This window comes from Aethalodelphis obliquidens, unplaced genomic scaffold, assembly GCF_003676395.1.
Source record: "Aethalodelphis obliquidens isolate GAN/ISIS:26980383/991018 unplaced genomic scaffold, ASM367639v1 scaffold66, whole genome shotgun sequence".
NCBI classification, from domain to species: domain Eukaryota; kingdom Metazoa; phylum Chordata; class Mammalia; order Artiodactyla; family Delphinidae; genus Aethalodelphis; species Aethalodelphis obliquidens.
The window spans coordinates 9,997,656-10,023,474 of record NW_020838010.1 but is presented as its reverse complement, the minus strand read 5'-3'; the positions used below and the strand labels follow the sequence as shown (position 1 = coordinate 10,023,474).

Below are 25,819 nucleotides of genomic sequence, written 5' to 3'. Positions count from 1 at the left end.
GAAATATCAAATACACAATAAAAGAATTTCAAAATTGACCTCCATCAAGGCTATTTAAAAGAATGTAGCTCAGACTTTGAAATCAATCCAAGCGAAGCATTCCAAAGTGTTTAAAACAAAAGCAGTATCACTGGAATAAATGGAGAGCATGACAGACTGGTTACTTTGAAGTGATTAACTATTTTGTGAATATTTTTTCTGGAATATTTTTTAAAGCCTTGCTTTAAATTAGGTTGTATAAATAAATACCTCTTGATTACAGATAAATTTGGGGGTTCAGTATATCTTAATTGAATATCAAATTAATTTTTCTCCTAAAGGAGTTTAGTGTTGACTCTTATTTATGTTGCAAATTGCAGCAAATGGACTGGATTTTGTCTTCATTATGCTCTTTAGATAACTTTTTTGGAGAAGGAGCACATGTTTATTCTCATATCATCCCAGTTCAGTGTTGCTAACATAAGGATTTCTAGAACCTAATATAAGATACTGCTTTTGGTGGCCTTTTTTTTTTTTTTTTTTTTTTGCAGTACTCCAGTCCCGAAGTAGAGGGAAGATTCTCTTTGTCACTCACTAGGAGAGACTGTCTTCTCTTCCCTTGATCTTAGAGTTCAATTTAGTGAAAGTCGACAGACTGGAGGAATGAGAGTAGATATGTCCGTGTGAGACTTGGAAAGCATCCTGGACGAAGGATGCTAGATCAGGTACCTGGGTTAGAACTGTCGGCTGGGTGTGTGTTCATGAATGTGCTACGTGTATTTTACCCCGGCCCTGTTTCTGTGCCATCCCCAGCTGGTTTTTCTGGGACTTTACATTTGAGCTCAGTTGTACAATAGACTGGAGATTTGGAATCTTGGAGTGTCAATATATGGGCAAGTCGTTTAATTTTCCTGAATCCATCTGAATTTCCCCATCTCTAAAACAGGCATGAAAATACCTACTCACAGGTTGCTTCAGGAACCAAATGAGACAAAGTAGTATAAGTAATAGCCATAGGGCTTCCCTGGTGGCGCAGTGGTTGAGAGTCCGCCTGCCGATGCAGGGGACACGGGTTCGTGCCCCGGTCCGGGAAGATCCCACATGCCGCGGAGCGGCTGGGCCCGTGAGCCATGGCCGCTGAGCCTGCGCGTCCGGAGCCTGTGTTCCGCAACGGGAGAGGCCACAACAGTGAGAGGCCCGCGTACCACAAAAAAAATAAAATAAAATAAAAAAATAATAGCCATAGCTTATGTTGATTGAGAACTTCCTGTGTGCTGGGCACTATTCTAAGGATTTCCTGTACTCACTCATTTACTCCTTCCTGAAATCCTATTATTTCTATTTTACAGTTAGGGGAACTGAGACACAGTCTTTGGAAACTCTTTGAAACCTCTAAAACACATTAAACAAATGTAAGCTATTGTCTTAATTCTCCCGATAGTATACGTTCCCCTATCAATTTGACCTAAGTCCAGCAAATGGCAGCATTCAAAATCTAAATCTGCGTTTTGCTCCATTTGTATCAAAATGTTCCCTTTCGCCCTCTAAGGTTTCCCGCAGATACCATGACGGTCACGATGGTGTATGATAATTCAGAGGCAACGGAGCTCTGTGCGGCTCAGCACCTCTACCTCAAGCCCATAGCAAAGTTGATGATCAATGTATTGCTCCCTGAGAGCACGGAACCCATGAGGCCCTTCTCTAACTGGGAAGTTCTTGACCAGCTGAAGAGCCTGATTTGTCCTGACCAGTTCACCACAGTGCGGCTCTCCAAGAGTACTAAGGACTTCATCCGATTTGAGGGGGAGGCTGAAACTCGAAGTTTGGTTCAGATCCTGAAGGCCAAGTTACACGGGAAGATCATCAAGCTAAGCGGTTTGAAAACAGACTTGAGAGTAGTGGCCACAGATGCCCAGGGGGAGTGGGAACACTTCCCCAAAGAAAACGGGGCACCGTTGGCTGACGGGTCTGAAGAGCAGGACCACGATAAGAGCCCAGATTCCATATACTTCGAAGGCCTGCCCTGCAAGTGGTTTGCACCTAAAGGTTCCAGCGGGGAGAAGCCGTGTGAAGAGATCCTTCGGGTGGTCTTTGAAAGTTTTGGGAAGATCAAGAATGTGGATATTCCGATGCTCGACCCCTACCGAGAAGTCATGACTGGTGGGAGCTTTGGTGGGTTCAGCTTCGGCTTGCAGACGTTCGAGGCCTTTATACAGTACCAGGAGTCAACTGACTTTGTAAAGGCCATGGAGTCCCTCCGCGGGATGAAGCTGATGCTTAAAGGAGATGATGGGAAAGCTCTGGCATGTAACATTAAGGTAAGGAACAGCCAGGGGTTTTTAAACAAAATTTCCCACTGTTCAGGTGGTCCTGAGTAAAAGCTAGGAGGAAGCGTCTGCAACAAATTTCCTTAGACCCCAGTAGGCTCTGATCAATAGCTAATGTAAAGATTTGTGTTATTGTTAATCAATGGATGATTAGGGGAAAAAATATCATCCTGATTTGAACATTCTTCTGCTATCAGCCATGCTGCCAGCTGTGGTTTGAAAACGATGGTTGTTATAGTCTGGGGCTCTGCCCCAGCTTCTTGGGGGCATCAAAGGATTCTTCATGGTCCTTATGGAAGTATCTCAGATACTTATTCCATTTGACAAGTTGCCAGGAGAGAGGGCAACATGCAGCTTGAAACCACGAGGAAAGCAGTTTACTCCCTCTTTGCTACTGGGGTCACAATTTATTATATGTTCCTGTTGTCTGTCAGGTAAATTGCTGAAACAAAATCCCAACAAACCTGGATCCTTTCCTTTCAGAGTCAGCCTGTCTATGCAGGCATGTCACTCCATCACTGTCTGAATGCCTGGTCACCTCCTTCTTGAAGCTTTAATCCAGCAGAAGAAAAGATGCAGCTAAACCCTCCTTTTTCTCTAAATCAGTCTTTAGTGTGAATTTGGACTTTCAGCTTCGGTAGCTTCGTGTGTGTGTGTGTGTGTGTGTGTGTGTGTGTATGTGGGTTAAAATATATATTTGAAAATTATGAGCTATTCAGTCCGACAAAAGATATAGCAAATACTATAATGACCGCCCATGTACCACTGCCCAGCTTAAAAAATAAAGCATTACCAGTGATATGAGAACATGCTCCCCTCTGTGTACCATCCTCAGTCTCAGGCCCCTCCCTCCCCTCAAAGGTAACCATGATGGTGAATTTGGTGTTTATCACTCATGCATATTTAAATAGCTACTTCTGCCTCCATTTATTTTTTAGGCAAGTTTATTTGTAGCACCTCAATCTGACTTCCACTTTATTTAGAGATTTGCAAAGTTGTTTAATAATCACTGTAGTCAGATCTTGTATCTCATTTGGTCAGTTTTCTTACATCTTTGCTCTCCCACCCTCGTCTCACCCATTTTTGGACTCTTTTTGTCTCTGGTGATTAAAAAAATACGTTAACTCAGTTAATCACTATAACAAACCAGAGGCAATATACTCACATCCCTTAGAACTTGCATCCATCATGGCACTGTGATGCCGCCTATGGCTGTCAAGTGAGCTCCTCAAGGGTTCTGCCAAAGAAAATTCTAGAGCCCCACAAGGACTGTTTGGCAGGTAACTGAGAAGCAGTGGAACAGTCTGGGTGCTGGGATGCAGAGAAGGCATTTTTAATTCATTTGGTTTGGCACTGCCACGTACAAATTAGTTTTATCTCTCTGGCCTTCGACACACCCAGCCAGTGGGCAAACTTTTCTAATGAAACTTTGAATTGTTTGGGGGCAGGTTATGTTTGATACAACCAAACACTTCAGTGAAGGAGCTATAAGGAGGAGAAATCAAGAAAGGCTGAAATTACAAGAGCTGGAGGAAGAAAGGAAAAAAAAGAAGAGAGAAGAGGAAGAGGCTGAAAGGTGAGGAGACCAACTTCAATGAAGAGGGTTTTTTTAAACTTTTGATTTATGGATTAATCCCTTCAGGTGAATGGCTGCGGGGAGGAGAAATTGGTGCAGTCTTTCCACTGTGCTGTTACAAAACCAAAAGAGAAAGCAGTTGAAAGCAAGAGACTTAAAAAGTATGCTTGTCAGGAAGAACAAGTAATGAAGAATTGTGGGACCAGCCAGATTAAGATGTCTGGGAGGAAATGGTCATTAAAAAAAAAAAAAAAGACCAGGAAATTTTAGAGTGAAAATTCTAGCAGTTTACCTAAATTTACCAAATTTTACCTTACCTATCAATTGAAATTTTGGGGAAAAATTCTTTTTAGGTCTGGAAAAGATTTTCTTCCATAAAGTGATCAATAATCATTCTAACCCACAGGCCAGAAAGCATGGATTTGTTGAGACTATTTTTCTCGTGGGCCCAAGTTCTTTCTGTGAATTTGAGGAGCCTCTGTATTTACTTCTTTGAGTTTATCATTGTTCCCCAGTTTAGGAGCTTGAGACTAGAAAGGGCTATTGGATCGCCAAAGGTTTGCTAAGAAGGGACAAATGGTCCAGAACCACAGGGCTCCCAAAACCAGTTTTACCTCCCGGCTCCTCCCCTTGCGTGTTTATTCTTCCAGTCTTTTATGCAAATTATAGCCATTCAAAAGAGGAGTTTAAGAGTACCCTTCCATCTTCCTCTCACTTTTTTTTGGCTGGCGGAGTGCCAGGAGTTACTTGAGGTCACATCTGTGAAACCTGGCCAGACGCTGAGCCCAGTCAAGGTAACGATTCCCCCCAAATTTCCAGATTGACCATGCAGCTTAGCTAATCCTCCAGTTTTTGGCTAAGCCCTCCCTCAGGCCACTGTCCTTTTCTCCCCCCTTTTCCATGTTTCCATGAGGGCCTACCCAAAACAGCTGAAATTTTCAGAAAATGGCAGAACAATAAGGCCGTGTGCTTCTAAGCCAGTCTCTTTATGGTGGTGTACTCTGTTAAGTAGTCTGCACCAAAGACCAGTTCTCACCTTTATTTTCTGAGTGCCTTGACTTACTGTCATTTGCCCTGTGCCACCAACTCACGGAAGGTTTTGATCTCAAGAGAAAAGGAATCTTCGCTGTGAAAGCTGGATCCAGTAGCCCCTGCTGATGGTTTGAGAAGGTGGAGGCTAGAGGCCTCTCCTTTGAATTCAGTTGCTTTCTTCTTCTTTTTTTAATACTCTCTGCATGAGGTCTCCTATACATGTTTCTAACTCATCAACTTAGTTATGCGTTGTCGGGCCCTGGCAGGGGGACGGGAGTGGGAAGGGCGGCAAATGACTGATAAATACCTTCTGAAGGGTTGACTCTGTTAATCATTATCCAGAAAGAGAAAAGAGGAGGAGAGGAAAGCCCAGGAAAAGAGGAGAAAGGCCAGAGTCAGGAGGCACGCCCTGAAGGAAAGAAACAGACACCGGCAAAGGAGACAGAAGGACAGTGCCAAAGCGGAGGCCCGTCAGGGGCCCAGCTCTTCCGAGGACTGGGAAGAGAGGAAGGGCCTGCTGGCCAGGAGGCGGCTGGAGGCCCTCCGCCTGCTGCGGGCGCTCCTGAGGAAAATCGCAATAAGGCCCTTGCCCCATTGTTCCTCGCTTTGGGTAGGTACTGACCTTTCTGAGACACGACCTTTACTTTTTTTTTTTTTTTTGGCGGTACGCGGGCCTCTCACTGTTGTGGCCTCTCCCGTTGCGGAGCACAGGCTCCAGACGCGCAGGCTCAGCGGTCACGGCTCACGGGCCCAGCCGCTCCGCGGCATGTGGGATCCTCCTGGGCCGGGGCACGAACCCGTGTCCCCTGCATCGGTAGGCGGACTCCCAACCACTGCACCACCAGGGAAGCCCATGACCTTTACTTTTAAACAATGGCCTATCCTTTAAACAGCACACGTGGAAGGCTCACTGTATTCATTGGGGTTTATTTTCAATAGGCTGTTCTCTAATAACCCCAATTGTGCATTTACCAAAGGGATACCCAGATTTTCTGAAGGCGTTGGGTCTCACACCCCCTTCCCCCCCCCCCCCCCACAACCATCTGGCACACACACACTTTGTGTTTCTAAACTTTAGGATGGTTTCACCCGGGGCGATACAGCTCATGCATCTACTTTTGTAAGTTCCTAATTGAGGTAACAAAAAATGCATGGGGGAAGAAATGGGTGGTGGGGGTGTTGGGTTTGTAGTCCTCCATTAATTTTCATTGGCCATTCATCTGTGACAGGTTTGGATGCGAAGGGAGAACCTTGAACAGAGACCTTGGTGGAGCAAGCTCCTGTTAGTCTAGTCCTTTTTAAAACTATTTATTTATTTATTTTTGGCTGTGTTGGGTCTTTGTTGCTGTGCGCGGGCTTTCTCTAGTTGTCGCGAGCGGGGATGACTGTGTTGTGGTGTGCAGGCTTCTCATCGTGGTGGCTTCTCTTGTTGCAGAGCATGGGCTCCATGCATGTGGGCTTCAGTAGTTGTGTCACGCAGGCTCAGTAGTTGTGGCTGTGGGCTCTAGAGCTCAGGCTCAGTAGTTGTGGCGCGTAGGCTCAGTAGTTGTGGCTCGCAGGCTCTAAAGCGCAGGCTCAGTAGTTGTGGCACATGGGCTTAGTTGCTCCGTGGCATGTGGGATCTTTCCGGACCAGGGCTCGAATCCGTGTCTCCTGCATTGGCAGGTGTATTCTTAACCACTGCACCACCAGGGAAGTCCCTTAGTCTAGTCTTAAACTATTTGCTAAGGAATGTCTCACATCACAGGCCAATTGTTTTGCTTGGAGAGTTTCAGTTTCGGAAGTTTTTTGTTCTCCCACTTACTGACCTCCTAAAGATAACCAGACTCAGCAGATGTCCCAGAGTAAAGGCCAGAAAGGCCTCCCAAAGTGTTAATTTAAAAAGCCATATTCAGTGTTCTTAAATATGAAAAGTGAATGGCATTCGTTTTATTTTTTTAAATTAATTTATTTAATTTATTTATTTTTGGCTGAGTTGGGTCTTTGTTGCTGCACACGGGCTTTCTCTAGTTGCGGCGAGCGGGGGCTGCTCTTCGTTGTGGTGCATGTGCTTCTCATTGCAGTGGCTTCTCGTTGCAGAGCATGGGCTCTAGGCGTGCGGGCTTCAGGAGTTGTGGCACGCAGACTCAGTAGTTGTGGCTCTCGGGCTCTAGAGCACAGGCTCAGTAGTTGTGGCAGGTGGGCTTAGTTGCTCCGTGGCATGTGGGATCTTCCCAGACCAGGACTCGAACCTGTGTCCCCTGCATTGTCAGGCAGATTCTTAACCACTGCACCACCAGGGAGGTCCCGTGGCATTCATTTTAGATAGAGCTAATTTTATGTGTATTTGCCATCTCAGCTTTTTGTTCTCATTGGTGTGGCCAATCAAACTGCATGAAATCAGGATCAGAAAAACCTCACATTTCCCTTTACAATAAGGTGAGCTTGATCTTTTTTAGTTTACCTTAATGACTGCCAAGGGTGACTCCTCGTGAAGAATTTCTCTCTTTAAATATGTGTGGTGCCTAATTCTCGGCCTCATCAATACCTTACACTGATTATGCAGTCCGCAGGTTCTAATTCCAAGTCCTGGGTAAGCTCTGTGCCCTGATTTGTGCCAGGTGTCAGTGGGAGCTCAGTACAAGCTCTCCCAGCGAGATAGGGCCCATGTGCAGGACCTTTCACCTGCCCTGCAGTCGTGCAGAGCAGAGAGCACCACAGAGAGAACCACTGTCACAGCCATATTTTCTACTTGCTGTCTTGTTTCCAACCGGGGCGGGTGAGGTGGGCAGCTCAGGGTCACGCCCCTCTGCAATCCATGGGAAGAAGCTGGACTATAGCCCAGAAAGCCCTTTGTTTATCTTTTTCAAAGGCAGCTGACCCTTTTAGACACACATTTCACCCATCAGTCTTTTCTTGTTCTAGGACTGTAGCCCCAGGGAGGGCTCTAGAGCATTTCTTATGCCTCTTCATGTCCCCAGCCCCTAGCACAATACCTGGACAGTAAGTAGACTCATCCATTTGTGAACAAAGGAAAAAGGGTCATGTGCTTTTAAAAAACTTTTTAAAAATTGAAGTATAGCTGATTTACAATGTTGTGGTAATCTCTGCTGTGCAGCAAAGGGACTCAGTTATATACATACAGACGTTCTTTTTTTAAATATTCTTTTCTATTATGGTTTATCACATGATATTGAATCTAGTTCCCTGTGCTATACAGTGGGACCTTGTTGTTTATCCATCCTATATATAATATTTCATATCTGCTAAGCCCACATTCCCAGTCCTTCCCTCCTCCACCCCCCGCCCCCTTGGCAACCACAAGTCTGTCCTCTATGTCTGTGAGTCTCTTTCTGTTTTGTAGATGGTTTGTTTGTGCTGTATTTTAGATTCCACATATGAGTGATATCATATGGTATTTGTCTCTCTTTCTGACTGACTTCACTTGGTATGAAAATCTCTAGTTGCATCCACGTTGCTGCAAATGGCATTATTTTGTTCTTTTTTGTGGCCGAGTAGTATTCCATTGTATATATGTACCGCATCTTCTTTATCCATTCATCTGTCGATGGACATTTAGGTTGTTTCCATGATTTGGCTTTGTAAATAGTGCTGCTATGAACATAGGGGTGCATGTACCTTTTTTTTTTAAACATCTTTATTGGGGTATAATTGCTTTACAAAGGTGTGTTAGTTTCTGCTTTATAACAAAGTGAATCAGTTATACATATACATATGTTCCCATATCTCTTCCCTCTTGCGTCTCCCTCCCTCCCACCCTCCCTATCCCACCCCTCCAGGCGGTCACAAAGCACCGAGACGATATCCCTGTGCCATGCGGCTGCTTCCCACTAGCTATCTACCTTACGTTTTTTAGTGTGTATATGCCCATGACTCTCTCTCGCCCTGTCACAGCTCACCCTTCCCCCTCCCCATATCCTCAAGTCCATTCTCCAGTAGGTCTGTGTCTTTATTCCTGTCTTACCTCTAGGTTCTTCATGACATTTTTTTTTCTTCTTAAATTCCATATATATGTGTTAGCATACGGTATTTGTCTTTTTCTTTCTGACTTACTTCACTCTGTATGACAGACTCTAGGTCCATCCACCTCATTACAAATAGCTCAATTTCGTTTCTTTTTATGGCTGAGTAATATTCCATTGTATATATGTGCCACATCTTCTTTATCCATTCATCCGATGATGGGCACTTAGGTTGTTTCCATGTCCTGGCTATTGTAAATAGAGCTGCAATGAACATTTTGGTACATGACTCTTTTTGAATTTTGGTTTTCTCAGGGTATATGCCCAGTAGTGGGATTGCTGGGTCATATGGTAGTTCTATTTGTAGTTTTTTAAGGAACCTCCATACTGTTCTCCATAGTGGCTGAACCAATTCACATTCCCACCAGCAGTGCAAGAGTGTTCCCTTTTCTCCACACCCTCTCCAGCATTTATTGTTTGTAGATTTTTTGATGATGGCCATTCTGACTGGTGTGAGATGATATCTCATTGTAGTTTTGATTTGCATTTATAGTTTTGTCTGGGTATACGAAGGGTCATGTGCTTTTGAAGGTATGTAAACCGGGGTGCCTTCTAACATAAAGACGGGCACAGACCTAATGAAAGCAGCTCCTGTTAGACCGAGACATTTAATTTAGCACCTCCTGTTTCTTCAGTGTGATATTGTTCCTAATTTCAGTCTATCCTAGGTGTAGTTAGAAACCTCTTCAGAACAATGCTAGAAAGCCCAATTTTCTTTGAAAATTTTAGTCTGTTTAGTTTTTCATGGAGATTTTTAACCTTTTTCTTTGAAGGGGTCTATACAATTTAACCCACGGGAGGTAGATGTTGCAGTCTCCAAAGCTAATCGTGCTCCGGGGACCACACTGGGAGCTCTGAAGAAAGAAGAGTTAAACACTCAGTATCTTCAAAATCAGGAGGAAATGCCAAGATATCAGGTTTCCAAGTCAGATAACAAGCGAAAACAAAAAATGAAGGAAAGAGCTACGGCTCACTTACGTAAATCTTCCCACTACCTTGGGGAAAAAAAATTAAGATATTCAGCTAGAAAAGAGAGAACTGGAAAATTATTAACCAGTGAATACAATCACAGTTTGCTCCCTGATGGGAATTCTTTGCAAATTGCCATGATTCAAGGTCAATCTCTTGCGAAAGAAGACTACCATGGTTCTAATAAATCCTATTCTTCCAGATTAGTTGAGAGAGACCATGGCAGGAAACAGAAGATCTATGAAACAGATGAATTTATTGACTATCTTCTTAACTATTATCACACTCCAAAATATGCCCGTATCTGCCTAGAACCAAGTCACATAACAAGCACATGTCAGTGGCACAGGGCCGTCCATGCGAAAGGAAGTGGATTTCAAATCAATTTGAGAAAACATAAGCGTCATTTAACCAGTTTGAGCCAAATGCAAAACCTAGATAGGAGAGAACAGGTGCAAGAAGACGATTCCTGCACAAAGATTTGTACTCAGGATCCTGAGCATAAAGCACAAAAGAGAGGAAAAGTGGATTATGCCAAAGAGTGTAGAATGTTTAAGGGGTTTAAACATCATTGCAAGGACACAGTATGTGAAGCTGGTGATCGGCCATCCCCAGCTTTTGGAAAGAGCCATCTGTTGGAACAGACTCATGCTTACCAGGTCCAAGATTCCATATCCACAAGTCAAAGCCAAGTTTCCTCGCCCAACAGGTCAGCAGACTTTGATTTGAGGTTGACAGATTTCTTAGAGGAAATTAGCAGTGATTCTGAATGTTTCAGTGAAATCCTTAGTATAAACAAAGAGGAGAAAGAGAAATCTGTGGCCACATATGATAGCTCCCCAGAAAAGGGATCTCTTGACACTGATGAAATCATCACTTGCGATCCAGAAATTAGGTCAAGTCAGCAAACCTTGTACTCAGAGTGGAAACATGAGGAGGAAAAATACTCTAAATACGAGCTTAGGAAACCAGGCAAGAGGTCCAATTATGAACTGAGATGTTCATGGCTTGAGGGTGAAAACAGTTCTATTAGAGATGAGAAGAGCAACAGCAAAAAGAGTGAAATATTGGCCCCCAAATACTTATTTGATAAAATCTACCACCACGAATCCAGTGCCAGTGATCAATTAGACACTGTCACAAGAAAGAGGATGCAGTTTAGTGATAGTACATTTAACCAGAAAGTGAACTATAGGCCCTTTCATGTGCCAATAACATCATCAAAAAGTGCTAATGCTTCCTATTTGGGGGATTTTCCCAAAAGAAGAGAGGCTCCACGGAAGTCAGAATATAACCAGGATGCAAGGAGGTTTAAAAGATATGAAAATTCTGAAGATTTCATGCTGAATTCTGATAATTACTATACCAGACATAACAGTCAGGAGCACATTGACTACGGAAGCTATTTAGGAAACAACCACGCTAGTTCTTTATATTTTCAAATGTTTTGAAGGTCTCTTAGATCAGGAAACTCTTACTCACAATAAAAATGTGCAAGAAGAAGATTTCAGACCAAATGTAGCTATGTAGTTAGCAACTACAGAGCAAGAGAGCAACACTTCGGAGCACGAGCAAGGTCAAATGCAAAACCTTGTTTCTCTTGCCAAAGGATAAAGCATAGATCTAAGTGTGTGTGTGTGTTGCAGGTGTGTTGGCAAACTTTGGAAACACAAAACATCCAGATTCTGAAGGTTGGTAAAACAATGTGCTTGCAAAACTTCCTTATCCAAGGACAGACATTTCTACAGTTCGATTGCAACTTCAATTCGGTGCCGTCAAAGGAGCAAATTAACGCCGAGAGGAGTGAAGGCAGCCCTCGATGGCTCTTCAGCGGTCATAACATTATCATTTAGCATCATTTATCTTCAGAGGGAATGGCAGTGAATGAATAATGATCTTTTTACTTGTTCTTTAATTTCGTCAGAACACCATGTGCAGCAACAAACTTTCCTGACTTTTATCTAGAAATACCTATAGATAAGAGGAGAGATGACACCTAGAACATATGATAGACTTCTTCATGACATTAGACAGTTCCATGAGCATCTACTAGAAAGAAATTAATCTTATTAATATGTTCATAGGACTTAAAGAGTTGTCCTTTTAGAAACAAAGCCTTGGAAGAAGAATCTGAAAGGGGCTCAGATCGTCCTTTGAGGTTTACACAGATAGTGGACCATTAGCAGAGTTGTTTTTTTGGAAGAACCCCATGTCATTCCCTCCTAGAAAAGCAACAGGATTGAAGCGATATAACATGGGATTTGCCAAAGGAAATATTGAACGATCATGGGGCACCAGTAATGGCACTTGGGAAGAGAGGACATGACAGTATTCCATTTCAGGTTATGTAATCCTTTCACTCAGGGTTGGGTGACATCAGTTTGTAAAAAGCCACTGAATATCCCAAAACTGACTTTTATAAAACATTAACAAGTGCCTCCTCAATCCTCAATAATGCCATGGAGTTAGGAAGAGTCATGGGTAAAGCCCATAGTTTTCTAGCGGGGGAAAAATTGTATGTGTGCCGGATTTGTAAACTCTTAACATAAGCAATTTATCTTTTTACCTACTGGTTTTGGACTCCTTGAATATGTTTTTAAATTGAGATATTTTATAGATTCGCAAAGACATACATCTTAATGCAGTGCATGTTCTATTGAAAGCTCGGCTGATTCATTCTGCCTTATATTGGATTTAGGACCTCAGGGGGCAGTAGATGACTTTTTTTCTTCCAAGAAAGCTATAGCTGACATGGCAATTGAAGACCTCAATGAGATTAGATTGCCTGCAGTGGGGAAAAGGTGATTTTAATCCACTGAAGTAGTGGAAGGCAACATTTTCATATGACATGATTCATTTCAAATAGTCCTAATTTGATAGTCCATAGAAAAGTACCAGGCTGGTAAAGCCAAGGTAGGATGCCAGTCCTTGTGGTTGCCCAGAATGACGAGGCACGATGTGTGCTCATAACCACCCTCTTGAGCAACCTGATATCTGAAATGGCTATAAAATCTTCTAATTGATCTAAAGTAAGAGCCACAAGTTGTTTCATTGATCTCCTCTAATAGCATTTAATAGAGGTATGCCAGTACAAGCAAAAGTTCAGAAAAGAATGTAACATAGCAGATTTATACTTATTATCAATGAATGATTTGTTGGCTCCCTTATATTCAATTCCACTTGCAAGCCAGTGACTCTGCCATCAAAACCAGGCTTGTCTTGTCTAATCTGAAACATTGCTCCTAGGGCGAGTGCCTTTTCTCCTCTGAGGGCTAGCAGTGATTATTAACGTTCAGAGGACTGTTGTCCGGAGTAGGCTTTTAAACTACTAACAGCTTGTATTTTGTCAGACAACTTCTGGTAACCAGGTATTATTCTCCTCCAATGAGACCCCCACCTCCTTATTTTTTCATGTTTCGTGCCCTTGAAACAAAGAGCATTATGGGTTTGTAATGGAAAGCAGCTATGCTTGTTTTGAAAAAGAAAAAACACCAACTCAATCTCTTCTGTCATTTGATAATTTTTCTTTGCAGAGATTTTAGGCGTGAAAACAATTTGCTGCTCAGTAACCAGACATAAAAAAATAAATTGCAGAATACAGCATGTGCAATTAAAAATTTTTTTTGTATAATAGAACTGGTGCTAAGTCACTCCTATATAATATTTTGGTCTTGTTTTGTTTGCTAAATACCATCCTGGGACCTAGAAGAAAGTAAAATTACTGGTTTTATGTTTACTTTCTGTACAACCTTGGATTTTTATGTCTCGTGGTAATGCATTCTAGATTTGAGTAAACCTCTTTTTTGGGGGGTGTGTAGGCCTTAAACAAGGAAGAGAACAATTTATCCTGAACTTTTCAAATGAATTGGCTTAGTAAGGAATGAAACAGAGCCGAAAATGTTGTAATCACTTTCTGTTAACATTGTTATTCTTTGTTGTGCTGTTGTTTAAGTGGTGCAGAAGTATTTTCTCATATCGTTTTCCTATGTCCCATTAAGTGAGGGCCTGAAGTTTAAGCTGTGTCTTTTAAAATAGATGTTTTTCCTTGTACGTGCTAATAGTGCTTTAAGAAAGCTAAAAATCTGTCAGTGCGTTTTTGTTCAATTTGTTTGAATTTCTCAGGGTAGAAAGCCATGTAACCTGGTAATTTGGAAAATAAGAACCAAATAAATGTATTTTCACTTGTCGCAAGACTGTTCAAAATGTTAACTTCTAAATGCTGATAATTCCACTTTGGGGGGTTGGGATTTCTACCCGTGGTATGCTGCTTTGCACTAACGTTGTTGATCCTTTTTGTCATTTGCATTGGTAGAGAAATAATACATATTTGATTTTCAGATATATTAAAAATAAAGTCATAGAGTCTTTGTTCATTGACCGCATGTACTGGCTAGAAGGTTGCACACCTGCAGTAACATTCTCTATGAAAATATGTCTGGTTTCAGTGGTTTCGAGGCAACTTCCCCAGTTTATGGTAATTGCCTGTCAGAGCTCATGAAACCACAGTTGTGTTTTCATCTTGGATAAATTAAAATCATGGTATTTGGACTCAAGACTATTCTCCCTTCAGCAAAGGTTTTAGTTCTTTAAAGGTAGCAAAACGGACTCCACAGAATTTCATCTCATCCCTTCAGGCCTTGCCTTGGTAGAAGTGTTGAAGTTACTCAACATCCAGAAACAAGTCAGACACATGGGGGGCTTCAGTGATCAGTCTTTGACCTTGCAAGCTTTAGCTGTATTTTCACATGAAATGTACAGCAAACCGCCTCTAAGCATCCCTAACAAAGGCGGACTGTACCTTAGAGAACAACTGGGCACTTTAGAGCTGAAAGGGTTCTTGTTGGGTTCAAAGAGCTCTTTCTGAGACAGCAAGGGCTGTTCTTGCTTGTTCTAGATTGAGGATTTGCATGAAGTTTGGCCCTCTGAGGCAAGGTGAACAGGACATTGTGTAGAGAGGCCACAGATACCACAAACGCACAGTGAATGCTGCTTCTGACCCACAGATGCTGGGACTGAGAACAGTGTATCTGGGCAGGGGCCAGAAGCAAGCAGGTGGGGCGCAAACAGCGGACCCTTCCCCCGCTGAAACCACCACTCCCTCATCTTCTTAAATGGCGCCTTTTACATAGTATGGCTTACCCGACTATGCGAACTGGATTTGAGTTTTTAGATCAAAGTCCTGCCTGATGGTAATATCACTTTACCTGTAATCAATACAATGTTGATTTAGTTCTGAATGGAGGGGAATCTGGCTATTTGGGATTGAAGCTTTTAACCAGGCTCTGGATGTTTTCCTCCTGGCATCAGACAACTGTTTAACTTAGTAAAAGGAATAGCCTAATCTTCACATCTAAATGAGATTTCAGGCTGCAAAGGTGGCCCAATTTCTCTCTCCCTCCCCTTCCCCCATAGCATATGGCCTAACAGGTTGCTTGGCACAAAACGGGCAACTCGAATATTTGTTGAATGAAAACTAGTTGGGGAAAAGGACACATTTAAAAACAACAAAAACAGGCAATATGGTTTGAGAACGTAAAAGCTGGAAAGCTTTTGAGCCCTCTTTGATTCAGGGAGTACTTCCTTTGTAAGAAAAGTCTGCCAATTTTAACACTAAAATGGCAGAACACTAATATTCAGGGTAATAGGTTGTCTGTGTTTATACAACCAACTGCACGTGCAAATCTGATATCCTTCTTTCGGCACAAAGTGAATCAACTTTACTACTATAAGGATTCCTGAACACTTTACTAATCCGATGATACATTACAGCAAAAACAAAACCTGCCTTGGCACTCGGTAACAGTCTTCACTAGAGTTACTCCTTAGTGACCTTGCCGTAGACCTCAAGGTGGAAGTCTGCCTCTGAGTTTATTAAGTTCTGACTTGAAGAGGCAGAATTTGACAAGTCACAAAAAATAAATTCAATTCACTATTTTTTTAACAGGACAAGCTGGTATTTGGTTTGTAGTGTGAGGCCTCTGTAAAGTTCTGCCCCTTTACTTGTCTCTTTTGGAATACAAAAAAAGTCACTCAAAAGTGAAACTCTTGAAGCTGGTTACTCAGATTAAGGTTTAAAAAAACAGGGCAACCCACCACACTATACTGGGTAAAACCATTTTATTAACTGACCAAAGCACTTCGTTTTGTTTTCTGATTTGAGGTAAAACCATTAAACACAGTTCACAAGAAAATACAATGACTATTCAACTACAAGAAACCTCACTAATTGTTCATATAATACTTTTACAAACTCTTACAACTGTACAGTCTACTTAAGCTAAGTTTATTGTTAACCAAAAGACCAATATCAAAGACCAAGACACTTGACTACTACTCTTGCAGTGGCTATAGTTTTGTAACAACAGAAGAATAACTGTTACTTTATGAATACACTTTAAAAACCACTTGGCTAGTGATGTATTCGGTTTCCTTATTCTTCAGGGGTGTGAAGGCTCTTAGGAGAGCAATCACCTGTTCCTGTTCTGCATGCCCCTCTCTCACGTCCAACCATGTAAAATAACCATGAACGTGGGGACTGGGAAGATAGTCCTACAATCTTATTCATGTGTTTTAGGTTTTTAGGCAAGCCAGCTGATTTTTTCCAAAGCTTGCTTTTGAATGTTCACATCCTGTTTTAATCCTCACTGCAGATTACTATGTCAGTGAGGGCATCTGAGGGTCCCAAGGAGGACAAGGACAGTGATGCAGACTGGAAACAAAGAAAGTAGATTTCTTGCAATTGAGCCGAGCTTTGAGATTTCGTTTTGTTACTGGACACCTCTCTTTAATCAATACCAAAGCCTGTGGAACACTGCAGATTTGCTTTAGAGGTAGATAAAACAGAAATCATGCAGTTACGTCAATTGAGAAGTGAGGGATTTGGTGTCTTCAGAGAACATCATGACTAAAAGTTAATCCTTTTGTTCCTTGGTGCTTGAAGGACTTTGCACATTTAACATTTTTACCTGTTTGGGGGCAAATACCCATGTCTTACCTGTCTCTCAGGAAAAGCAAATTCAAATGCAGCCTGTACTGACTACAGATAGAAGAAAAACAGTAATTACAGCACTGCAGTTCACTTTCTGAATTTGTGACACACGAACATATCATGCATTCTAAGACAGAAGTTAGCTTTATCAGTGTCACTAGTGATGTTAATTAAAAAAATGTACAGCAAGTTCAAAACTTTTCTAAATATTGAAATCACCGTGTTTTAAAGACAGACTGGAATGTTACAAATGATTCTGCAAAATACAAAAATAGATATGCGTCCACTGCAGGCTTTAATCACTTTTCCGCGCACTCTCATCCTTTGGCTCCTCCTCATCTGAGTACACAGCGGGCTCCTCCCCCTCCTTCAGCAGTTTGCCCACGTGATGATACTTGACTGGAAGGAGAGAGGAAGACACAACGGTCACTCTCACGCTTTCGAGAAAATCATGACATTTCATTTGAAAGCACTTGTGAGAGGCCTGCGAACGACACAATAGCACGTTGGGCTTCCTGAAGGTGGTTTATACCACAGTCCCAGCCAAGTCCCAGGGAGTTAGAGTTTTGTGCAGCAGACAGAAATATAGAACAGGTAGCGATGCCTGACAACGAGTGTGCAAGGTAATGTCAGAATGAGTTGTGTTAGTGCATAGGAGGTTTAGCAGAGCAAGGGCTTGTTATGAGTTAGGTGGAAGGGTTGCAGAACACTTTGTGGGAGAAGGATATGCTTTGGAAAATGTGTAGAAGGACTCGGGGAGGGAGGGGGTTCCAGAAAATGCAAATACCACACACAAAGGCATGCAGGTGTGACCGAATGTATCTGGGGGAGCAATAAAGAGACCAAGTTGGCAGGAGTAGACTGGGAGTAGCGCTAGCCAAACAGGGCGGGGAAATCCTAAGACAGATGTGGAAAGCCAGCCTGAGGAGTCCGGACTTGTCCCATGGGTGTGGCAAAGGGCGTTGAAAGTTTACGACAAAGGAATGACAGGGTAAAACAGTGCTGTGGCCACTACGGTATCACTGTGTATAGAGGGCACGGCAGATTACGGTCAGGAGAGCCCAGGAGCAGGGTGACCAGGAGGCCAGCGGGTGGATCCACATGCAGAGGAACAAGAGCCGGGAGGAGGGGGTGTCCGTGGGGATGGGAAGGGAAGGCTATGAGACACGTAAAGGAAGCTGGAAACATGAGTAAATGAAGTGAAAACTGGAGATTCCGTGGACCGAAACGGGGACTCTGGAGAGGGAGCCACTCTGGAGGGGCACGTGACTGGAGACTGACAACAGGACTGGAGAAGTGAAATTAGCATTGGCAAGAAGCAGGTCCCTGGAAACGTTTGAGAAAGAAGGTTCAATGGAATCGTGGGGCTAGAAACCATACTGCAGGGAGCAAGGAGGGATGGAGCAATGGTTAGGGACAACCGCGGATTACTAGATGGCTGTCTGACAGTGAAGGGAAGGAGTGATAACAGTCTAGTGGGTGAAGGGGAGAGCAGGAGACAGAATTCTCCCCCAACACGGGGCAACAGCTATACGTGGTTAAAGGGAAGTGCTAACAGAGACCAGAGAGCACTGGAGACTTTGGAGAAAATAGATTTAAGAGGGCAACCAGAACGTAAGGGACCTGAGAAGGGATGGAGTCAGCAGACAACCACCATATTGCCTGTATTATTAGGGCCAAGCTAACGTAGGGTTCATCATCTCAGTGTCAAAGGCCAAAAGAACTCCTCTTTCTGAGTATCGGTAGGAATTAGAGGGGTAACCAATCTGTTTAACCAGGCAACCGGAGCTACTTTGGTGTGAAATAATCGTCAGGAACAATTGGAACTTCCCTATTTGAACATTTTATAAAAGTCCCTGTGCAAGACAAATAAAAGCCACGTGGCGCCTCAGAGACCTGCCTTAAGGGGAATCCACGCCAGCTCTGAGTGTAGCTGAAGTGTCACAACAGTATTTGCGGCTAGCCTTAGTTTAAGGGGTTGGGGGAACCACACTTTTTACCCCACTGATGAAGGCAAGCCCTAGAAAATGGAGCTCTGTAAGTTATGAATTACGACTCATTGGTTTCATATAGAAGAATCTATTGTTACAAAGGCATCCTGAAGATGCAAAAAATGAGGGACTGTTAGATAGCTGAATTATGTTTTCAGAGTAAAAAGACTTGCTCTGGACTTGAAAGCTATTAGTCTGCTCGGGATCCAGACTCTAAAGGTAGAGCCATACCTGGCTAATTATTAATCCAGAACTCTCTGAAGTCAGCATTGTTTTCAAAGAAAATGGTTGGATTTAGCCCAAAAAGCCAATAATATTTAACAGATTATAGAGAATGGCAAATAGAAAATGACATTTACAATGAAAAATCCCCCTCAAGGAAGTGGTCACTGTCTTTATATACTGTTTCAAAGCTGGGAAAAATTATTATTCAAATTCTTAGCAGTGAAATATTGCTAAAGTGATCATCAAACACTTGGGTTGGACAAAAGCCACTTCCCCAAATCTCAAAATATGAACTTAACCCCCATCCTTACTTCCCCGCAAAGACCTCAGCCCATACCATAAGCCAGGAAACAAGTGTCTCCTTTTTGCTTTCTTCTTAAAAATGCAGACACCATTGTTGCTGGGCAGATTATAAGCATCATTTGTAGATGAGGCCTATAGTTGGGCTCAATTAGATTCAAAGAGAAGCTGTTTTGTAGAATACAAGTCTCTCTTTCTTTAACAGAAATGTGGGCTGCTTTTAAACGGCAAGTTCTACAAGTGAGGGCTTATGAAAATTCCCTCTTTCTGTAGCCAACATGGCCACTCTCCTTTCCCCTGCACACCAAGCACCAAAGCCTATTGTGAAATCTATGCAAACCTCTCAAAAATTTAAAAAAACAGAAACCCAGGTTTCCACAGAGAACTAGCTAGAAATTGGTATGCAATCACGGCAAGTGACTCAGCACTGCTGCAATTACTTCAAGCCATGAACTTGATCCGTCCAAGATTCAGGAGCCTATCAAAATGCTTCCCAGTTGTAGCCTGCTTAGTAATAACTATTGTACTGCCGTGAATCCCATTACTGGTAGAAATTTGATCCAGGCACAATTAAAAAAACAAAAAACAACCGCTTACAAGTGAACTGAGAGTCCCAGTCATTCAGGGTCTCCTGCTGGGCAGGAGTGAGGTCAGAAAGGTCATCGTACTCGTCCTTCAGTGCTTCCTTATCCAGGCAAAATGTGGCAAGGCCCCTGGATGCGTCTCTTCCGGCAAAGACCCCGTATGGCCCCTCTTTAAAAAAAAAAAACAAAACCAAAGTCGATTATTTATTAGGCAGTCAATTTCTCTGTGGTTCACACACAGAAAATGGCTTCCTTACCCATTAACATGGAGAGCCTGCTTTTTGAATGTCAGATTCCATTTGGAAACCATAAGTAATGTTGATCCTTTGATCATTACCTAGTGGATACTGAAAGACCTGTTGTCATTAAACTTTTAAACAACTAAAACTAAATCAAAATGCTATACATTAGCATTCATTTCTTGTGATTTTCAAACAGCTAATAAAAAAGCCATAAATGATTATCTCCTGGGGGGGAAGGTGTTAGTAGGGAATGATCCAAGATAATAGTGAATTCGTGGGTCAGAATTCAACTTCTGGATATTGAACCTGGAGCCTGGCTCTGTTCTAGGCACTTGGGCTGCATCAGTGAAAGTTACGGATTCTGAAGATAAGAAACACTAAAGTGTAAATGAAAACATCTTCTTATAAACATACTCTGATACAATTTAATGAGTCAAGAGCGTCTTATAGAGATCTTTGGTTGCACGACTAGACCGTGTTAAACATTAACATGTGGCATCTGCAGGAGAACTCATTTTATGAATATCAGTGGTTCAGAAATCTATCCACAGGTTACATAATCTTCAGTGTCAACAAAGGAGATGGCACGGGGCTCAGGTCTGTCACCCTGTTTTGGGTGGGCTTGAAGACTGTGAAAATTCTATAAGATATCTGAATGCTATTATACGTAGTATTATGCTATTATATATGATACTAAATTTTTGTCTAAGAGAGCAGTGAATCATTCTGTAGGTACTTAAAGTGGATTTTTAGACATATTTAAATATTGCACAAGTAAATGAAGAGAAGCCAGTGTACTTTAAACAATGTGTTGTTTCCCCAAAGGTGGACTGAGTAGCAAGTCTGACATGAAAAAGTTTGTAGGTAACCACCATGCCAAGTATGAGAACAGATCAAGTTTCATTAGGACCTGGCCACCTGAAACCTCAATCCACTAGGATTCTTTTATTTTTACAAATTAGATGAAATGTATGATCAACTTTAAAATGCCAAAGAAAAATGGTTATTTTTAATCATCATTACATACTACCATTTCCACTAGAGAAGGTAAATAGGCCAAGTGTACGGGTTTGGACCTCACCATTTCAGAAATTATGGTCACAGAATACTTAAACAATCTGAGGGGAGCATTAAAAGTCTTTGAAGTATATATATTATTCACCAGAATGTAAAGTCACTAGAATGTAAGCTCCAGGAGCAGATTTGTGCCTGTTTTGTTCACTGCTATATTCCCAGCACCCACAAAAGTGCCAGGCATACAATAATATCATTAAAAATAATAATTAATTTTTAGGAATCCTTTATAACATCAAGTATAATTTCCAAATGATGATGTCACATATTCATGGCCTCACCGGACAATAGTGCAGGTAGAGACTGAGAGTTCTCACAATGGGCCATCCTTATCATTTTAAAGAGGAGCAACTAAGGCCCAGAGAGAACAATGTTTTGCTCCAGGTCACACAGCTGGTCAGTGATCCAACCAGGCGGAGAACCCAGGTTGCCTGACTCCCAGTTTGGGGCTCTGTACACAGGCCTACATTCCTCTCAATGACTTTGCAAACTACAATCATATGATGATGCTCCAGGCACACATTTCACTTGCTTTATGGTGTAGCTCAGTAAGAACAGATATTGACACGATTATGCTTACTGATAATGCCTTTAGGTGTGCCACTGTAAGTGACAAATAACGTAGGTGTGGTTTTCAAATTATCTTGACCATTACATGCCTACAGAAAGCAGGTCTTCTAAAATCCTCCACGAGGAAAAACTGCTAAGTGGGAGAGTTCCTTAAGAACCTTAGCACATCTGATTTTGATGAGCTGGACTGGGAAAGTAAAACAGACCAGGAGCGGGAATGAAGGCAGGTCACTGTCTGCTATCCTCTCCCTCATCTCCAGACCAGTGGCCATACTCCCTGAGCCCCCTTATTTTTAGAGGCATCCATATTGGAGGAGCTAAAATCTCTTCTTCCTCCTCTGATCCAAACATTCTATAAAGCAGAACTTTCCAAACCTGGATTCTTCTCGAATTTGCCTGGGGGTGGGTGTGTTAAAATGCAGATTCCTCGATCTTCCCCCCGCCTCCCGCGGTTATGGAGATTAGGCCAGGAATCTGTATTGTACCTCAAGCGCATCAGGTGATTCTGATCCCCAACCAAGCTTGGAAAAGCCTCATCTCCAAGGCCCCGTCAAGCCTGTCCCCCTCCAACAGCTCAGCAGTCACCCACCCCTCATTTCCCCTCCGGTTGGCTTTTCCTGAAATCCCCACACCCAGCGGCCGTCATAGCCCTACCCCTCTTGTTTCTCCGGATCCTCCCATTTCTCCCTCCCTCCATTTTAAATTTTTTTTTTTTTTTTTGGCTTCTAGTCCTTTCTCTCCTGCTACGGAGTATAATACTGTGCTACCTTCTCGTCTTGCCACATTCCTGTCGTCCGCTACATTCAGCCTTCCTCATCCAGCTCCCTTCCCCCATGGAGCCTCCCTTGTTCACCTCCCAGCCTTCCCCGTCTGCCACACACAGCACGCGCGCACACACATACCAAACACATGCCACACACATACCTGACACATGCCACATTCCTAGCGCACGCGCGCTCACGCACACACACTCATACGACAAGCCGCATACACCGAATACGCACACACACATCACTCAGCGCCACGCACAATGCTCCTACCTGCTGCTAATCCCATCTCCGATTCCCTTCTCCCAGAACCTCACATTCCACCATGGCTACTCCTGGCGTCATCGGCCTTCGCGTCCCCTCCAAGGCTGGACCTCCCTACCTCCTCCCGCCCTCCCCCCCGTCAGGTTTCCCTCGAGACACCCTCATTTCCTTTCTCCAGCTGGACACCATCCCCTCCTTCCAGGAACCCTCAAACCCGATACCTTCGAAACCCCCCAACACTGCGCTCTGCTGTACCACCACCCCCGGCCTCCACCTTCCAGCCTCGCGACCTCACCCACCCGCCCCCGGCTTAAGCGCTTCAGCCGTCTTCCTCCAGCCCACGCCGGGGCTGGCGGCGCGGACCGGGAATTCTGCGTCCCCCACTGGCCCGCAGCCCTTCTAGGACGCCTCTTGCCCCCTGCCCGCCCGGGGAGCCGCCCTGCCCCGCCCTCCCCGGCTTGCCGCCATTCCGCCCCCACCTCCCCGGGGGCGCCCCGCTCCCCCTCGCCTCTCCGGGACCCAGCCCCGTGCCGGGGCCCCTTCTTTTGTCTTTGGGGCCCCCGGCCGGCCGCCGTACCAGGCCCGTAGAACTTGCGGCCTTTGGTCACGTCGAACACCTTGCCGTTGATGGCCATGAGTATACGCGGGTCCTGGACGCCGTCGAAGCGCCGCAGCTCGGCAGGGGTGAAGTCGCGCCGCTTAAGGCGGGGCAGCGGGGGCGGCTCGTCGTCGTCGCTGTCGCTGGCCGTCGGCTGGTCCCCGCGCACGATCTTGTAAAGCAGGAAGATGCAGAGGCCGAGCAGCAGCAGGTTGAGCGGCGACGTGAAAATCTCCTGCAGCAGCCCGCCGCCCTCTAGCTCGCTCGGGTCGGCGCCGGTCCCCGCCACATCCTCGGCAGCCATTATCGCTAGAGCAAAGGTTGGGCCGGGATAGGGAGGGCTCCGGAACTGGCTTTCTCCTCCCTCTCCGCGAGCTAGTGGCGCGCGGGGCCCGGCGGACAGGGACTAGCCAGCGGAGGAGGCGGAGCCAGGCGGTGGCGGGGCCGGATGGGCGGAGCCTCTCAGCCCCGCCTCCCCGCGGCCTCCGAAGCTCCCGGCGCTGCTCAGTCGGGCCCCGCCTAGGTCAGGCCCCCCACCTTGCCTCGGGATAGTGGCTCCCCTCCCCCAGCCGGATCCTGCATACCCAGGCGCCGAGATTGCGGAGCACTCCCCTCAGCAATACCTGCGAGGCCTGGCCCCAGCCTCACGCCATCCCCACGCCATCCTCTAGCTAACCGCGACGCAGCACGCTGCCCTCCTCCGCACCCCCAGTTGCTCGTCGCACACCGACCCGCTCGGCCTTGCCAGGTTCTGTGTGAGGCCCCGTCCGCCACCTGATGCGAGCGAAACACTTCAACTCCATTTCCCCTGCTTTAAGCTTCTCCCCGCCTTCCAATCCGAAGACTCATCTTTCCCCGGCCAACCCTTGGGACCACGAGGCTCTCTTAGGAGACGGGAAACTCACTCCTTGAGCTCCTTTCCCACCCTAGAGACCCAGACTACCCATTTTCACCTTGGGAATCCCCATTCGCTGCCCTTGACGACCTTTCTCCAATCCTCCCCCCACCAGATGCTGTGGGGCAGACACCCCCGGGATAGCTAAAGTCAGTGCACAGGCCTCATCTGACAGCTCTCCCAATATATGGGGAAAACAGATCGGATCGTCCGATTTGCTTTGGGTTCGTTTTTGGAACACTAAATCCTTTTGCAGTCACTGATTTGCTCAATCTCATTGCAATCACTGATTTGCTCTTGCATCAGCAAAAAACGTTCTGTTGCGTTTTTTTGTTTGTTTATTTTTGTTTGTTTTGCTCAGAATAATGACCAGAGTTTCTTTGTTTGGCAGCGTTCTTCTATTTGAAGTCGGTCGAGCTGTCCTTGGCAGTCATAATAGCCCTGTGCTGGAGCCCAGAGGAAGGTGGGAGTTTGGAAGGATCCTAGGTTTGGTCCCTTCGTTTCCTCGGTATTTCATCCGGCCTTTGATGTGCTAACCGGCTGCACAGGAGCGGCCTTACGGAGGAAGCAGAGTCTATACCCTTCAGAGTCCTAATCTGGCCGCCCTCTTTATGGTGGCAGGGGGAGGGGAGCGGAAGCAAGGATAGAGAGAAGGGGGAAAAATAATTAAAACCAAGCCATGTACACATCTGCAGCCCAGAGCAGTACTTTTCCATCAAGAGTTCTTGCACAAAATTTACTCCCCCTCCCAACAGGCAGGAGACTGGAGAGAATTGGCTTCTTACCTCAGAATTTGAAAAATTTCTGGCACAAACTGCTTCCATCCCTGCCCCCACCCCATCTTCTTAAATCGTTTAAAAAGTGCATATGAACTGAACAATCTTTAAATCGGGCCCACACACTTTTATTCACAGATCTAAATTTAGGATTAGCTGAAATGGCCTTTCCAGATCTTCCGTCAAACCTCTTCAATTTAATCAAGGGGGAAACAGGCTGAAACTGGGGGCACTCGGCTGTAGTTAGAACCTAATTATCTTAAAAAAAAAAAAACTGTGTACGGCCAAGACATTTAAAAAACAAAAAAACTTGTGAAAAATATTTACATTTGCAGCAAATATGGCAAAGGGTTAATATCTTTTAAGAGCTCATTTCGATTGACAAGAAAAATCTAAGAGTCTAGTCAATGAATGGGCAAAAATTGAAATAGGGAGTTCACGGGAGAAGGGATACCAATGGTGAATAAGCATATGAAAAATGTTCAGTCTCAGCAATGAAAAATGGAGATGACACTGTCACCTACCACTTTCCTATAGAAAGGATAAAAGACACACACACAAAAAAGGTTGGGGTGATATACAATAAAAAAAAGGTTGGGGTGATATACAATGCTGGCCAGAGAGCTGTGCGCTAGACGCT

General features: G+C 44.2%; 2 protein-coding genes across 2 annotated transcripts; one reads left to right on the top strand and one right to left on the bottom strand.

Moving 5' to 3' along the window:
• The first annotated feature begins 1,534 nt into the window (after positions 1–1,534).
• On the top strand, positions 1,535–14,270 carry LOC113610916 (A-kinase anchor protein 17B). The gene is made up of 4 exons (XM_027089421.1): positions 1,535–2,297; positions 3,755–3,882; positions 5,257–5,524; positions 9,710–14,270. The coding sequence occupies exons 1-4, from the start codon at positions 1,545–1,547 to the stop codon at positions 11,354–11,356; spliced, it is 2,796 nt and encodes a 931-aa protein (XP_026945222.1). The 5' UTR covers positions 1,535–1,544; the 3' UTR covers positions 11,357–14,270.
• Positions 14,271–16,005: 1,735 nt separating this feature from the next.
• PGRMC1 (progesterone receptor membrane component 1) lies at positions 16,006–23,889 on the bottom strand. The gene is made up of 3 exons (XM_027089422.1): positions 23,488–23,889; positions 20,007–20,162; positions 16,006–17,292 (listed from the first exon to the last, which is right to left on the bottom strand). Exons 1-3 carry the CDS (start codon positions 23,810–23,812, stop codon positions 17,189–17,191), a joined length of 585 nt encoding a protein of 194 aa, XP_026945223.1. The 5' UTR covers positions 23,813–23,889; the 3' UTR covers positions 16,006–17,188.
• Between the last annotated feature and the right edge of the window lie 1,930 nt (positions 23,890–25,819).

Excerpts from the sequence above, each read along its gene's own strand:
- LOC113610916 (XM_027089421.1), top strand. The coding sequence starts at position 1,545 with ATGACGGTCACGATGGTGTATGATAATTCAGAGGCAACGGAGCTCTGT. Across the intron at positions 2,298-3,754 it reads CTCTGGCATGTAACATTAAG|GTTATGTTTGATACAACCAA; the intron begins GTAAGGAACAGC and ends GTTTGGGGGCAG. Across the intron at positions 5,525-9,709 it reads CCCATTGTTCCTCGCTTTGG|GGGTCTATACAATTTAACCC; the intron begins GTAGGTACTGAC and ends TTTTCTTTGAAG.
- PGRMC1 (XM_027089422.1), bottom strand. The coding sequence starts at position 23,812 with ATGGCTGCCGAGGATGTGGCGGGGACCGGCGCCGACCCGAGCGAGCTA. Across the intron at positions 20,163-23,487 it reads CCGCAAGTTCTACGGGCCTG|AGGGGCCATACGGGGTCTTT; the intron begins GTACGGCGGCCG and ends TTTTTTTTAAAG. Across the intron at positions 17,293-20,006 it reads CTGGGACTCTCAGTTCACTT|TCAAGTATCATCACGTGGGC; the intron begins GTAAGCGGTTGT and ends CTCTCCTTCCAG.